Below are 15632 nucleotides of genomic sequence, written 5' to 3'. Positions count from 1 at the left end.
GAGGTGCGGCCTCACCAGAGCTGAGTACAGGGGCACAATCACTTCCCTAGACCTGCTGGCCACAATGCTTCTTATACAGGCCAGGATGCTGTTGGCCTTCTTGGCCACCTGGGCACACTGCTGGCTCATATTCAGCCAACTATCAACCAATACTCCCAGGTCCTTCTCGGCCAGGCAGCTTTCCAGCCACTCATCTCCCAGCCTGTAGCTCTGCTTGGGGTTGTTGCGCCCCAGGTGCAGGACCCGGCACTTGGCCTTGTTGAACTTCATACAGTTGACCTCAGCCCATCGCTCCAGCCTGTCCAGATCCTCCTACAGAGACTCCCTGCCCTCGAGCAGATCGACACACGCACTTAGCTTGGTGTCATCTGCAAACTTACTGAGGGTGCACTGGACGCCCTCATCCAGATCATCAATAAAGATATTAAAGAGGACCGGCCCCAGTACCGAGCCCTGGGGGACACCACTAGTGACCAGCCTCCAACCAGATTTGACTCCATTCACCACAACTCTCTGGGCCCGGCCATCCAGCCAGTTTCTAACTCAGCGAAGCGTACGCCAGTCCAAGCCCCGAGCAGCCAGTTTCTTGAGGAGAATGTTGTGGGGAATGGTGTCAAAAGCCTTATTGAGGTCAAGGTAAACCACATCCACAGCCTTTCCCTCATCCACCAAACGTGTCACTTTGTCATAGAAGGAGATCAGGTTCGTCAAGCAGGACCTGCCTTTCATAAACCCATGCTGACTGGGCCTGATCGCCTGGTTGCCCTGCAAGTGCCGCGTGATGACCCTCAAGATAATCTGCTCCATGAGCTTTCCTGGCACTGAGGTCAAACTGACAGGCCTATAGTTCCCTGGGTCTGCCCTCCGGCCCTTCTTATAGATGGACGTCACATTGGCTAGCTGCCAGTCAACTGGGACCTCCCCCGATAGCCAGGACTCCCGATAAATGATGGAAAGCGGCTCGGCCAGCTCCTCCGCCAGTTCTTTCAGTACCCCGACCAGGATGCTAGCCTTGCCAGCCTTCCCGCGGATCCTAACCCACAGGGATTCAACCTTATCATTCCCAGCCTGGAGTTCCACAACATCAAAAGATTCTCTAATGTAGAGAGCCACGCCACCACCCCTTTTGTGCTGCCTGTCCCTCCTGAAGAGCCGATAGCCAGGCATTGCAGCACTCCAGTCGTGGGAGCGGTCCCACCACGTCTCCGTGATGGCAACCAAGTCGTAGCCTGCCTGCTGCACGATGGCTTCCAGCTCCTCCTGTTTGTTACCCATGCTGCGTGCATTAGTGTAGATGCACTTCAGCTGGGCCATCGCCTTCTTCCCTGGCCTAGCCATTGTTTCCCCTGGCACAGCTCCAACAAGCCTTGTTTGAGCCCTGTCCCCCTTCTTACCTAGTTTAAAGCGCTCTCTATGAGCCCCGCCAGCTCCTGGCCTAGGATCCGTTTTCCCCTTGGAGATAGGGACCCGTCTGGGGTCATCAGGCCGGGTGCCGAGTAAAGCTCCCCATGGTGAAAAAACCCAAAATTTCTGTGCTGGCACCAGCTTCTGAGCCACCTATTAACCATGTGAGCTTTCCGTGTCCTCTCCGTGCCTCTCCCTTCCCCCGTAGGGATAGACGAAATCACCACCTGCACTCCCGCTCCCTCCACCAATCGTCCCAGCCCCCTATAGTCCTGTTTGATAGCCTTGAGGCTTCTCTTTTCAACATCATCACTGCCAGCCTGGACTATCAAAAGCGGGTAATAGTCAGAGGGGCGAACCAGGTTTGGAAGCTTCCTGGTAACGTCTCTGACCCTGGCCCCAGGGAGGCAGTAGACTTCCCTATGTGTGGGGTCAGGTCAACAAATAGGGCCCTCCGTTCCCCTGAGGAGGGAGTCGCCCACAACAATCACCCTTCTTTCTTTCTTGGTGGAGGCAGTCCTGAGGCGTGGAGTCAACTTCCTCACCTCAGGCATCCTCCTGGGTAGGCTTCCTACCTCATCCTCACCCACCGGTCTCTCAAGCTCCAGGGCCTCAAAACTATTGTTCAAGGGCACCTGGGAAGGCGGCGCCGGAAGGGGAGGGCATCTCCTGCGAGGTCGAGCAGGGACCTGTCTCCATTCCTCCTCAACTCGCAGGTCCCCTCCCTCTGCCCGATGGCGACAGGGCAGGGGGTCCACCCCCCTTTGGGGCGTCTCACCCTGGTCCCTCTCCCTCCGGTCCTGCAGGGAGTTGCTCCACCAGTCCATCTCCCGCTCGCACTCCCTGATATCCCTCAACCTCTGCACCTCCTCCTTGAGTTCCGCCACCATGCGGACCAGGTCGTCCACCAGCTCGCACCTCACGCAAGCAGTCTCTCTGCCTCCCGCCGATGGCAGCAAGAGGCTCAGACTCTCCCCGCATCCGGAGACCTGAACTGCTGCATGTTTGGACGGGCAGTCGGTCTGGGTGTGTACTGACTTCCTAGAGAAAGCACCGTGCCTGGTCGAGACCATTGCAGCCCAGATGACAGGAGAGTGCCGTTAGAGGAGTTGTCCCTATGGGCGGGTGTGAGCGCTCCGCCCTTCCTGCCCGCCCTGCCTGCGCTAACTGCCTCGCTAACTGCCGCGTCATTCCCCCCACGTCACTCCCTGTTTGCCGGCCCTGGTCGCCGCGCTCCTGGTAGCTCACGCTCCCTAAGGGCTGCCTTGGAACGGCCGGGGGGAGGAGCTGTCGCTGATGCTGCTGGCTCCGCCTACGCCTTGTCAGCATCCCTCACGAGGGCTGCCAGTGCCTGGCGGCTCCCTCACGTAGGCTCGATGCCCGAAAAATAGCCCTGCCTGTCCCGATCCCGCATTCCGCTGCAGCACGCGTCTGCCCCGGAGCCTCTCCTCCTGCCCCTGGGGGGCCCCCAGGGACCAGCCCTGCACCCATGACAATGGTACTCATGTCACCTGCACACGTAAGGACTTGGGGTGAAATTGTGCCCACCAGGGCTATGGTGGGGGCAGGAGAGCAGGTTGGGGACTGGGCTGTGCTGGGTGGGAGGAGAGGTGGGGGTGAGGTGGTGGTCTGCAGCCCTAAAAGAGTGCTGCAGGAGGAGAAAGGCACATTGTCCCTTTGGCCTCTCCTGCAGCTCCTGTGGGAGCAAGATCACAAATGTGGCCTCTCTCACCCTCCTTTGTCCTTGAGTACACAGGGTTCAGGCTGGTGAATGGCAGTACAGCGTGTGCAGGCAGGGTGGAGGTGGAGGTGCTGGGGACGTGGGGGACGCTCTGTGCCTCCCGCTGGGACCTCTGGGACGCCCACGTTCTCTGTCGGCACCTCGGCTGTGGCTTTGCTGAGTCCATTCCTGGAGGAGGGCATTTTGGGAGAGGAAGCGGCCCCGTCTGGAGAGACTTGTTCCACTGTGATGGGACTGAAGCCCACCTGGGGCAGTGCCCGGTGACTGCCCTGGGGGCCTCACAGTGCTCCCACGAGAACGCTGCTGCTGTCATTTGCTCAGGTGAGTGCTGGGCAGTGCTGCAAAGTCCATTTGCCCCTGGTGCGTGACACGGCCACCCAGAGCTGGGGGCCCCATGGCAGCGCCTGGCTGAATTTCTCCTCTCACCAGGCCCGGCTCGCCCCATGTCCCTGCGGCTGGTGGGCGGAGGGAGCCGGTGCGACGGGCGCGTCGAGGTCTTCCAGCACGGGACGTGGGGCAGAGTCCTGGATGAGCAGTGGGACATGCAGGAGGCCAGCGTGGTGTGCCGGCAGCTGCAGTGCGGAGAGGCAGAGGCAGCCTACACCCCCGCGAGGGCTGAGCAAGGACTGGGCCCCATGGGGCTGCGTGGGGTGCAGTGCACAGGGCATGAGGCTGACCTGAGCCTCTGCAACACCTCCCTGCCTGAGAGTGTGCCATCAGCAGGGATCATGGAGGACGTGGGGGCCGTGTGCCAGGGTGAGTGGTGCTGCACGTCCTCCAGGTGCGGGGCCAGGTGGGCAGCCAGCCTCTGACAGCCGGGGCTTCTCCCCCCTGCAGGGAGCCGGCAGGTCCAGCTGGCGGACGGGGCCGGGCGCTGTGCCGGGAGAGTGGAGATCTACTACCAGGGGCGCTGGGGCACCATCTGCGATGACGCCTGGGACCTGGCCGACGCCGCCGTCATTTGCCGCCAGCTGGGCTGTGGAGGGGCCGTGGAGGCAGCCGGCTCCGCTCAGTTCGGGGAGGGCTCCGGGCAGATCTGGCTGGGCGGCATCAACTGCTCCGGGGCCGAAGCTGCTCTCTGGGACTGCCCTGCCGAGGCCTGGGGGCAGCACAACTGCGGGCACAAGGAGGATGCAGGAGTTGTCTGCTCAGGTCTGTGCTGTGAGTGGGGCTGGGAGTGGGGCTGGTGAGGCCGGGGTGAGGGCAGAGCTAGGCAGGGCTGAGACTGTCCCTGGCTGCATTGGAGCCCCTGCCGCTCAAGCTCATCCTGGGTACACCTGCACCCTGACCCTGGGATCCCTGGGGAGCATATCCACCCTGATGGTGAGCAGCGAGGGCAGGGGTGCACCTCAGAGACCTCTCTGTTCCCGGGTGCAAGAGGGATTTGCTGGCTGTGCCTCCACCTACCTTAGGGCCCAGGGTGCAGAAAAGCCTCTGTTCCCCCAGCCCCTGACCAGCCTGTTCCTCCCGGGGCCTTTTCTCCTTACAGAGTTCATGGCCCTGAGGCTGGAGAACAGCGACGGCTGCTCCGGGTGCCTGCAGGTTTTCTACAACGGGACGTGGGGCAGCGTTTGCTCCAACTCGATGACTACCGAGACAGTGTCACTGGTGTGCAAGGAGCTGGGCTGTGGGGAATGAAGGGAACCAGGAAACAACCTCAGTCTATGCCAAGCTGTCTGGCACTGCGTGGCTGGATCATGTGGAGTGTGGGAAGAGCAACAGCTCCTTCTGGCAGTGTCCCTCTACTCCCTGGCATCCGCAGTCGTGTGATGACCTCCGAGAAGAGACCCACATCACCTGCAATAGTAAATCTGAGCCATCAAGACACCAGATCCTCTTCTCCACTGGGCATGGTCAAATGCAGAGAAGGAACCCGGAGGGGCTTTGACTTTCTGCATTAGGCCCTGATGCTTCTGGTGGCATAAAGGTGACTTCAGCTCCTAAAGCCACTCAAACCCACCAGCAGCCCCCATCCAGACTGCAAGCAGCCCCTGGAGGAGGCAGAGGCATCTCCAGGAAAGGTCTCAGAGGAGACTGAATGGGGCTTGTGGGAACCCCTCTCCACGGACAGCCTCCTGCTGCTCTGTGAACCAGGGACAATGTGGGGCTGAGTAATCTGGTCACCATCCATTCCCCCTCACCCCCCAGTGCCGTGAGCATCCCCTGAATGAACGGGGTTCTGCTGCTGCCCTGACCCAGGCAGCATGGGGATGTGCGAGCAGAGGTTAGCCCTGCTGTCTCCTGCACGACTCCCAAAGCAGTCCCTTCAGCCCAACTTCTCTTTCTTTTGGGACATGGACAGAAAGGCCGCAGGTGGCTGCATGCCCCAACTCCACGAGGTGCACAGGTAGGGAGCTGCCCCTGCACGTGCCCCCCTCACCTGGCAGGGCTGTCCCAGTTGTCCCGGTGCCATGGGAGGTCACTCCCAGACAGGGAGAAGATCCGTGCCGTGGGAGGTGAGGACGGCTGCTCGGGCAGAGTGGAGGTCTGGCACCGCGGCGCTTGGGGGACGCTTTGTGACAATGCCTGGGACATGCGGGATGCCCAGGTGGCATGCAGGCAGCTGGGCTGTGGCCCCACAGTTTATGCCCTGGGCCAGGCTGCATTTGGAGAGGGGACGGGCCCCATCTGGCTGATGGAGTGCAGGGGGACGGAGCTGTCTCTGCAGGACTGCTGGGCCCAGCCAGGGGACAGTGGTGCCTGCCAGCATAAGAAAGATGCGGCTGTGCATTGCTCAGGTGAGCAGTGGGGCTGGGAGACATCACTGGGGGCTTGGCAAAGAGCTGGCTTGGGCGTCTGCCCTGCTGGATCCTGGCATGGCCCCAGATTGTTCACAATCAAGAGTGTCCCTGCAGAGTGGGAGGCTGTTGGCGTGTGGGGAGCAGCCTCTGTGGGGCTGGATGTCCCCGCACATGCCCTGGGCTGCCTGCACTATCCTGTGAGCAGCCCAGAGCAGTGGTGCTGGGCCCTGTCCCTGCCACCCTGCCCTGCTCTGCAGGAGGGACAATTCAGGTGGCACATGTTGGGGCTGTCTGCCAGGGAGGCTGCCTGGTACCACAGCCCCAGCCTCTCAGCCTGGCTCTCCTTCTGCTCCCCTGCAGCTGCACCCAGGACAGCAACACTCCCCCCACAAGCAGGTAAGTTGTCCTTCCCCTGGGGCTGGGTCTGCCCATGGCCAGGCTGTGACCCACAGCCAGGGGAAGGGGCTCCTTCCTGGGCTTTGAGACTCTCAGGAAATCGAGGGAGCTGGGGGAAGTCTGTGACGTACTTAGAAAGGTGGGAGCTGCCCCATCATCCAGCTCTGTCCCCCCAGTCCCTGCTGCCTTGTGTGGTCAGGATTGGCATGTCCCACCCCCAACCTCTCCCTTGCCTGATGGTGCCCCTGCCATGTTCCTGCCCATGCAGTTCCCCCCCGGGGCCCTCTGACCACCACCAGTGAGAGACTCTCGGTGCCTGTCGTCATCTGCATCATCCTGGGGGCCCTCCTCTGCCTGCTCCTGGCCCTCCTGGCTGGGCAGGTGCGAAGCGCCAGGGCTCGGCGCAGAGGTGGGTCCTTCCCCAGTGGTCCTGGGGGGGGGGGGGGGGGGGAGATGTCTCCTGGCAGGTCTGGGTGCTGGGGGTGTTGGTGTTCTGGGGCACAGAAACAGAGCTATGTGCTGCCTCTTGCCCCATGTGCTGCCCCACTGACTGACAGATCATGGGGCACCAACATCAAGGGATGGAGAGAGCCCAGACCCTTGGGGCATCAGTCCTGGGGTGAGGAGAGAAATGTGAGAGCAGGGCTGGGGGAGACGGGGAGGATGCACTGCTGGCAGTGCTCTGGGCAACATTGGCAGGAGGAGCGTGGGGCAGCAGGGTCCATCACTGTGGTATCAGCCACCCCCCAACAGGGCACGGGCTGTGCTACTGACGCTTGGGGCAGAGATAGAGGAGCTCTATGGGGAGGGGAAATGCAGGAGCTGGTGCAGGGTCTGCACTGGGATGTGACCCAGGGACCAAAGGGGCACAAGGGCTGACTCCAAAGAGATGGTGTGAGGCTGATGCTGCCCCAGACCATCTCCATGGGGATGCTGCCATCCCCGGGGTTGTGGCTGCAGTGCCAACACAACACAGTGGGGCTGTGCTGTGGGGACAGCCCTGTGCTGGCCCAGGGAATGGGGCTGGGGGAGCCCAGTGGGTTCCCGTCCCTTTCTGCCTATCCCCAGACCAGTCCTGCCTCTGTCCCTAGGCTCCTGAAAATCTGGGGAGCCCTTCCCTGAGGCCGTGTATGAGGAGATCGCTTACAGCCTGGCGTGGGAGTAGCAGGCGAGGTTCAGTCTCCCAGGTGGGTGCGGGTCCCTGCAGGGGCACATCTGCAGGGCCCCTTCTCACTGCTCCAGACCAGGGCTGTGCCCTGCAGCTCCTGCTCATGGTCCCCGCAGTGCTGGGGCTTCCATGTCTGTGGGAGAGCATCCAGTGGTGCTGGGCCCAACAGACAAGCTTCCTCCCAACCAGGTCTGCCCATCCCAGAGGGGACAGCCCCCCTCTGCCTGGCCCTGAAACCTGGGGAAAACCAAGGTCTGAGTGAAGGGACTGTCCCAGGGCAGCTCTGGGAGCCCCTCTGAGAAGGGGCTGGTCCCAGGGGAGAAAGAAGTTCTCCTCCCCACGCAGTCCCAGCTCTGCGGGTGCCAATCCCCAGCAGTGCTGACCATGAGCCAGGGCAGCAGGGTTCACCCCACAGTACCCACTGCAGCTCTCTGTAGGCTCCTTTTCAGAGGCGTCCCTGACCCAACTGCAGCTCCACCCCAGTCACCATGAGAAAGAGGAGGGTCTGGGGTCAGACACAGGAATTGGAGGGGGAGGGGGAAGAAGTGCTCCATCTCTCCTCCCTGCAGACAGACAGACAGCAGTGTCACCAAGTGACACATTCATCAGAGCTGGAAGGATGAAGGCTCTGCTGTGGCCTGACACCAGCAGCATGTCAGCCCTGTGTCCCCGCACACCCTCCCATCCTCTGTTCTGCAGGACATCTCTTCTCACTGCCACCACCTGCCCTCTCCTTTCAGATGTCCCTGTACTGCCCGGAGGTGACCCAGCAGATGGCTATGATGATGCCGGGGAGGTTTCTGACCCTGGGGAAGATCCTGTCCCTGGGCAGGGGGACTGGGTTGTGCCCGGGATTCCAGAGGAGGGAGATGGGCCCAGGGATGCAGTCACAGGTGAGAGAGCAATGCAGCACTGCCGCTTCCTAGGTGATAACCCCAGGGCCAGGCAAGTCCAAGAGACTGACTTCTCGACATGGAGAACCTGCCCTGGGAGATTTCCTGGGGGCTGGGAGAATGGGTCTAATGTCTCAGGGCTGGCGAGGAGGAGGAAGATGATGTACAGCCCCAAAGGGCTCCCAACCACAACAGCCTGCCTTGATGTTTACAGGGGGAAGCCTGCGCTCCCAGAGAAGTGCTGGGGACTCTGGAGCTGAGGGAGACACCTCGTCCCCTTTCCTGGGGACCTTGGGCTATGATGATGCTGAAGAGGTGTCCCCGGCATGTCCCCACGAGGACACCCAGGATGTGTCACCAGAGCCCCATGTACAAGGGCCCCAGAGCCCCAGGCCAGCAGAGCCCAGCCCTGCCGAGCAGCTGGGTGCAGCCGGGAGGGAGGAGAGCTCAGTGCCACTGGGAAAGCCCTGAGCACCAGGGAACGGTCTCCCTTTTCCAGCAGGCAGCAGACACACATGGGTATTTCCCCTCTTGGTATTCCCCTCTTTTTATGCTGTGTGTATTTCTTCATATTAAAAACCTCTGGGGGCTTTCCCTAGAGCCCTTGCTTCCCTGCCCAGGTGTCAGGGTGTCTCCCTGAGGCTGATGGAGGGGAGCAGACCTCAAAGATGCACTAGAGGGGAAGGGGCACACCTTGGGGCCAGCAGGATCAGGATCAGGCTGTGGGGCTGCCAGAGTCCCTTGTCCCTGGACACTACTCCTTCTGACAGAGGCATTTCCATCCTGCCAACCACAGCCAGTTTCCAACCAAAGTGGCTCTGTGTGAAACCCCATGATGGGGGGCATCTTCTGCTGCCTTGGGCCCTCATTGAGCCCAAGGATGCCTGCTCAGCACCCATGGGCACAGAAACCTCTCCTGCAGGAGCTGAGTGGGGAGAAGGCTTGGACCCTTGGGCAGGATATGGTATTCAAACTGCCCTTCCTGCTCCTGCTGTTGAGTTCCCACCGCCCTCCAGCTCTTCCCCAGCAGCCTCCTCTGCTGCAGCCTGGGAGGTGCTTTTGATAGTGGGGTGGTAGGCTGCAGGGGGTACTGGATGGTCTGGAACGTCTATTTGATCCATTTGGGTCAGCCGTCCTGGCTATGTCAGGGACACCTTCCTCTAAATCAGGTTGCTCAAAGCCCCATCCAGCCTGGCCTTGAACGCTTCCAGGGATGGGGCACCATCCCATAACTTCTCTGGACAACCTGTTCCAGTGACCCACCACGCTCAGACTAAAGAATTTCTTCTGAATATCTAACCTAAATCTATCCTCTTTTAGTTTAAAGCCATTACTCTTTGTTCTGTCACAATACTCCCTGATAAATTATCTCTCTCCAGCTTTCCTGTAGGCCCCTTTTAGCTACTGGAAGGTTGCTGTAAGATCTTCCAGAGTGTTCTCTTCTCAATTTTCCAATTCTCCCCAGCCTCTTTTCATAGGATGGGTGCTCCAGCCCTCTGACCATTTTTGTGGCCCTCCTCTTGCTCCAACAGTTCCATGTTCTTCTTATGAAGCCCCAGAGCTGAACACAGTACATTAAGTGACACTGAGCCATTGACCACAACTCTTTGAGTGTGACCTTCCAGACAATTCCTTATATCCACTGAGTGGTCCGTCAGATCCATGTCTCTCCAATTTAGAGACAAGGATGTCACATGGGATGTGTCAAATGCTTTGCATAATTCCAGGATATGAAGTACATTGCTCTTCCCTTAACCACAAACACTGTAACCCCACTCCAGAAGGCCACCAGATATGTCAGGAACTATCTGCCCTTAATGAAGCCATGTTGGCTGTCACTAATCACCTCTTTGTTTTTCATGCACCTTAGCAGAGTTTCCAGGAGGATCTGTTCCATGACCTTTCTAGGCACAGAGGTGGGACTGGCTGGCCTGTAGTTCCCTGGGCGTGCATTTTGTTCCATTTTTAAAAGTGGGGGTTATGTTTTCCCTTTTCCAGTCAGTAGCAACTTCACCAGCCATTTATGACTTTTCAACTATGATGAATAGTGGCTTTGCAAATTAATCTGCCAGTTCCCACAGGACTCTGGGATTCATCTCACCTGATTTTATGGATTTGTGCCCCTTCGAATTCCTTAGATGCTCTTGAACCTGATCTTCTACAGTAGGTGGTTCGTCGTTCTAACGAGGCATGCGGCTGCATGCTTCAATGTCTCTGTATTCCTCCCAGGTTACTTGCCCTTGCTTCTTCTCTCTGTAGGCTTCTTTTGGCTTGCTTTTTGTGTTTGAGTTTGGCCAGCATCTCCTTGTTCAGCCATGCAGGCCTCCTGGCCTTTTTGCCTGACTTCCTCTTTGCTTGGATGCATCACTCCTGAGCTTGGAGGAGGTGATCAGACTTGGTGGAGGGGACTGGACTAGATGATCTTTCAAGGTCTCTTCCAATCCATACCATTGTGTGATTCTTTGATTCTGCGAACCTTGAAGAATAGCCAGCTTTCCTGGCACTAGATAGTTCAGAGTAAATGAACTCCATCCAAATGAACTCCAAATGAACTGGGTCCAGCCAGGCCCAGTATACTGGACAAAAGCTTTGTAGTTGGAAAGGAGGGTTGAGGTAGACAGGCTGATCCTCCAGGGATGATGGGTCTGGAGCAAGGCAGTGGGTGTCCCTGTCTCAGTCCAAGAAGATGCAAGGCAAGGCGAGAAGAAGACTTGAGATGCAGCCAGAGGAGCACAGCTGGAGATGGGACGTAGAAAGCCTCAGCTCTTCTCAGACAGAGGGGCCTGTGTTGTTGGAAGCTGAAGGGAGCAGAGAAATTCACATGTCCTTCCAGACAGGATTCCTCTTTCCAGCATGGGAGGTGCACAGGGGCTTCTTCTGGTAGCCAAGGGCAGCAGGTGTCCGTGACTCCTCCCAGCACTGTTGGACTTCCACTGCAGGAGAAGAATTTCTTCTGCCTCTGCCCTAGCTGGAAAGGCAGGAGAGGGAGGCCCAGTGGACATGTTTTTTCCTTGCTGCTGCTGCTAAGGACAAGAGATATGCATCCCAATCATCTTGGGAGCCTCACACTGAAATGCAGGTGAACAGGGTCCATGTCACACTGAAATGTAGGTCCATATCCAAACCTGATATGTGAACTTCTCAATTTGGTGTTGATATTCAAGGAAGAGGAGCACTCTTTAGTCAGCAGCTAGTAAGGAAGTGAACATCAGCTGTCACAGTCCATGTCTTTTCTACCTCCTGCTGCCATTTCCTAAAGGGAACAGTCACCTTGAAGGCCTATGTCATGCTTTTCTGATCCACGCAGAGTCTTCAGATGACCAAAGGTATCATAAATGGACCCAGAAAACAAAGTCCAGGCTATACCATCTATTTTTATTCACAGACTCTCATCTGCATGGTATCTCTCCTCCAGAGCTGGACCCCCACCATGGGCTACATCGGCTCAGTACTTTGGAAGCTTGGTTGTACATGTTACACCTGGGCCATTTTCCAAGGTGGGGATGGAGAGAAGTTCCTTTCTTCTTCATGCCTCCCACCTGGCTGTACCCTCTGGAGAAAATCTCAGCTGATGAGCTAGAGGCCTCAGAAAAAAATTCTCTCTCCAGAAACCTTCAGAGAAATATCCCCATCAGTGTTCATCCAGCAAAGATCTGCATGGGTTGTGTTTGTTGAAACTTGAGAAGCAGACAGTCCTAAACTTGTGATCTCTGGTGGGCTAAAGCAGCCCTGTGTTTCAATTCTTCTCTCCTTTGTGTTGAGGAAGAATGCTGCCAGCTGGCACTGAGCAACCCATGTTCTTTATAAGGAAGCATGTATGTATTTATACATATAAAGGATCTACTAGATTATGTTCTATTCTTTGATATTCCTCATCAGACAAGGAAAGAGCTACTGATGTCATCTACCTGGACTTCTGTAAGGCTTTGGTATGGTCTCCTGCAACATTCCAGTCACTAAACTAGAGGAATATGGGTTTGCTGGAATGACTGATAGATAGAGAAAAGAATTGCCTAGATGGCCATATCCAAAGAGTTATATCCAATGAATTCATGACAAACAGGAAATGTGTAAAGAGTATTATCCCTCAAAGGTCTGTGCTGGGACCTATACTGTTAATATCTTCATTAACAAAATGGAGAGTGATATTGAGTACACCCTAAGGTAGTTTGCTGATGACACCAAGCTGAGTGGTGCAGTTTGTATGCCAGTGGGAGGGGATGTCATCCAAAGGGACCTGGACAGACTTGAGAGGTAGAACAATGTCAGCCTCCTGAAGTTCAACAAGGAGAAGTTCAAGGTGCTGCACCTGGGTCAGTGAAAATCCAAATATCAATATAGATTGGGGGATGAATGGATTGAAAGCAGCCCTGCAGAGAATGGCTTGGGATTACTGGTGTTTCAAGACTTGGATATGAGCTGGCAGGGTGCACTTGCAGCCCAGAAAGTGAATCATATCCTGGGCTGTATGAAAAGAAGAGAGAACAGCAGGTCAAGGGAGGTGATTCCCCCCTCTACTCTACTCTTGTGGGATCCCACCTACAGTACCGCATCCAGTTCTGGGGCATCCAGTGCCAGAGAAACATAGACCTGTTAGCATGGCTACAATGTACGGCAGTGATCAGAGTTCTGCTACAAAGAAAGGCTGAGAGTGGTGAGGTTGATCAACCTGGAGAAGAGAAGGCTCCAGAGAGACCTTATTGCTGCCTTTCAATACTTCAAGGGGGCTTAAAAGAATGAGATTTTTATTTATTTTTTTTTTAATCAGGGCCTGTAGTGACAGGAAAAGGGGTCATGCTTTTGAACTGAAAGGGTGTAAATTTAGACAGGATATGAGAAAGATTGATTTTAGGATGAGAGTAGTGCGACACTGGAAGAGATTCCCAGAGAAGTTGTGGATGCCCAATCGTTGGAAGTGTTAAAAGTCAGGTTGGAAAGACCTTTCAGCAACCTGATGTAGTGAGAGATGTCCCTGCACATGGCAGAGGGATTGGACTAAATGATCCTAGAGCCCTGTTCCAGACCAAATCATGCCTGGATTTTATCAATGTTTGATTGCAAGATTCTCTGACTCTGTCATGCTATGATCAAGTTGCTGTTTTAAGCTTCAGGGAGTTCAAAGATTCACGTTGCTTTATGTATTCTAATACTGTTTTAGGCAGCTTTTTAATGGAGTTTTTAGATAACCTTTCCTGTCTACTGACTGAAAAAAAGTGATGTAAGATTTTCCCTTGTGGACTGTGAGCCTTGGATATATACTGGACCTAACATACACTTAAGGAGCAAGCTTTATTATTAAGCTTTATCAGACTAGTTTGCTTGCAAATAAGAATAATCCTTCTCCACTTGTGTGAAGCCTGTTCTCTAAGGAAAGCAGGAGGGAGTTGGGACAAAGGAACTACAAGGTGCAAGTGCAGACTTCAGTGGAGAAGTCTGATGTCAGGAGAAGGGATGGAAGACCTAAGGGGCCAGTGAGAGAAATGGTGTGGTTGGGAGGTGAGAAGCAAGCATGACCATACAAGGTCAGGCTTCTCCTACCTGTCCAGACCTCCTTAAGAGACACTCAGGGCTTTTTGTGTTCTAATAAGCCCCAAGGTGTAGTTAGTGCCAAGTCCATCAACTTCATCTCCTGAGAGGTGACTGATGAAATCTCTCAGAAAGGCAAAGTCAGAAGTCAAACCCTAAAGTCTTCAGTGCTTCAAAGTACTGATTGGTCCCACTGAGGGCCATTACTGACCAAGCCCCAAGGACTCCTTAGAGCAGCTAATTGGAGGCCATGATTACAGGTAGGCCAAGGCACTGTGTGGGTGGCTCTGAGTTGAGAAAATCCTGTGTTTCTTTCATCAAGCAGAAAATACACGCCCTGTTGCCAGCTCTGGGCAGAGAGCTCCTGTCCCTCATGTGGGTCTCCAGGCTCTTCTTCGGGCAGTGGGAAGTGGGGTATGCAGTGCCAAGTGAAAGACAATGCTGTGACATCTCCTGGTCTCCCTTGAGAGGTGCAAAGAGGAGACAAGGCCCCAGTGCTAAGAGGACAACATGTCTCCTGCTAGGGCTTGGTGGCAGAGAGACCTGACATAGCCAAGTGGACAAGCCCTTGGTTTTCTTGGTGAAGTCTAGCCTTGCCAGTGCCCTTGTCCACCTCCACCAACAGCTGTCCTATGCTGTCCCCAGCCTGCTGTTTCCCTGCATGTTGTAAACACCCATTTTGTTTTCCCACCTTGCTCTTTCCTTGGTATTTCAGTGCCTTCACTGATGTCCCTTCCCTCTCCAGTTTTTCTCTCACATGCTCTTTCCCATGAACAACAAAAGCTCCGTCATGGAAACTACCCTTCACACAGGCATCCTAACCTATCAGCCTTCTTATTGCCTGTCATCTGACTAGATAGAAAGAACCTCACCATGATCTTCCACCATGTGCCTGCTGCTGGCCTTTAAGCTCCTGGCCTTTCAGCTCCTGAGATTGACACAACCAAGCTACATGTCTTATGCTCTCCAGTCATGTACTCAGGTGCATGACACTTGACAACCCACAGCCAAGCCCACCTATCTATGGGCCTATCAGGTACTTAGGCAGAGGGCATCACACAAGCACCATGCCAGCCAGGTGACTCCTGCGGATCTGTCAGAGACACTGGTGGATGTGAGCCTAACCTAGGGTGAGAACTGAGCTAAGAGTGTATGGTAATGCCTTATGGGTTTGGGACTTGGGTAACCCATGTCATGTGAGGTTTGAGGTTAGGGGTAAGAGTAGTGGATTCCTTGCAGGGTGAGAGATAGCTTTTAGGTTTAGGACTAGGGCTTACATTTACTAGTTAGAAATATTACCAGGACCTGACGTCAGTGTTTTCCCAGTGAGTGTTGCACCAGCAGCAGTCTTACCTGAACCCCTCCTACCTCTTCAGAACCTTTCCTTTCTGTCAGACAAGCCCCTCTGCTCTCCCCCAAATCTCCCACCTTTATTCTCCCAGCTATCCTCTGGCCTCCCCTAATGTGTCACCGTGTTGGGGGCAGCTTTCCGATGGCCTTTATGACCTCAGAGGCTCTGCCTCCCTGCTGTTGGCCAGCCAGGTGCTGGGACAGAAGTGACCTCACAGCCAGCATCCACAGGGCTACAAGGAGCTGTTGTGCTCAGGAGGCCTCTTCCCAGCCCAGTGAGGGGGCTTTGGTGCACAGGGCTGTGGGGCACTCTGCAGGGCCATGCTGGTCAGTCTGGAAAGGCAGAGCCAGCTCGTTGGGGGCACTGCCACTGAATGGCTCCCACACAAGTGGTTCTTTGGCCATGGAGGGTG

General features: G+C 55.9%; 3 protein-coding genes, 1 long non-coding RNA gene and 1 pseudogene across 7 annotated transcripts in view; 3 read left to right on the top strand and 2 right to left on the bottom strand.

Moving 5' to 3' along the window:
* Positions 1-15632, bottom strand: part of LOC308184367 — a 295002-nt gene that overhangs the window by 240935 nt on the left and 38435 nt on the right. The gene's annotated exons all lie outside the window — the stretch shown is intronic.
* LOC308184326 (olfactory receptor 14A16-like) overlaps positions 1-15632 on the bottom strand; it is a 169329-nt pseudogene that overhangs the window by 134489 nt on the left and 19208 nt on the right. The window lies entirely within an intron of this gene.
* On the top strand, positions 1858-4105 carry LOC308184364 (scavenger receptor cysteine-rich domain-containing protein SCART1-like). Its single transcript, XM_080571421.1, has 2 exons — positions 1858-3466; positions 3575-4105. Exons 1-2 carry the CDS (start codon positions 3121-3123, stop codon positions 3955-3957), a joined length of 729 nt encoding a protein of 242 aa, XP_080427547.1. The 5' UTR covers positions 1858-3120; the 3' UTR covers positions 3958-4105.
* LOC308184379 (scavenger receptor cysteine-rich type 1 protein M130-like) lies at positions 3973-5507 on the top strand (the record flags this gene model as incomplete). The annotated part of the gene is made up of 3 exons (XM_080571437.1): positions 3973-4297; positions 4635-4950; positions 5448-5507. Coding segments are annotated over 2 exons (474 nt in total), but the record flags the coding sequence as incomplete, so codon positions are not given.
* On the top strand, positions 4915-6639 carry LOC308184378 (uncharacterized protein; the record flags this gene model as incomplete). Its single annotated transcript, XM_080571436.1, has 2 exons — positions 4915-4950; positions 5349-6639. 2 exons carry the CDS (start codon positions 4915-4917, stop codon positions 6582-6584), a joined length of 1272 nt encoding a protein of 423 aa, XP_080427562.1. The 3' UTR covers positions 6585-6639.

This window comes from Anser brachyrhynchus (genome assembly GCF_964034855.1).
Source record: "Anser brachyrhynchus genome assembly, chromosome: 31".
Classification (NCBI taxonomy): domain Eukaryota; kingdom Metazoa; phylum Chordata; class Aves; order Anseriformes; family Anatidae; genus Anser; species Anser brachyrhynchus.
Note: the sequence above shows the minus strand (reverse complement) of the source record. Positions and strands in the feature narration are given on the sequence as shown.

Excerpts from the sequence above, each read along its gene's own strand:
- LOC308184364 (XM_080571421.1), top strand. The coding sequence starts at position 3,121 with ATGTGGCCTCTCTCACCCTCCTTTGTCCTTGAGTACACAGGGTTCAGG. Across the intron at positions 3,467-3,574 it reads TGCTGCTGTCATTTGCTCAG|GCCCGGCTCGCCCCATGTCC; the intron begins GTGAGTGCTGGG and ends TCCTCTCACCAG.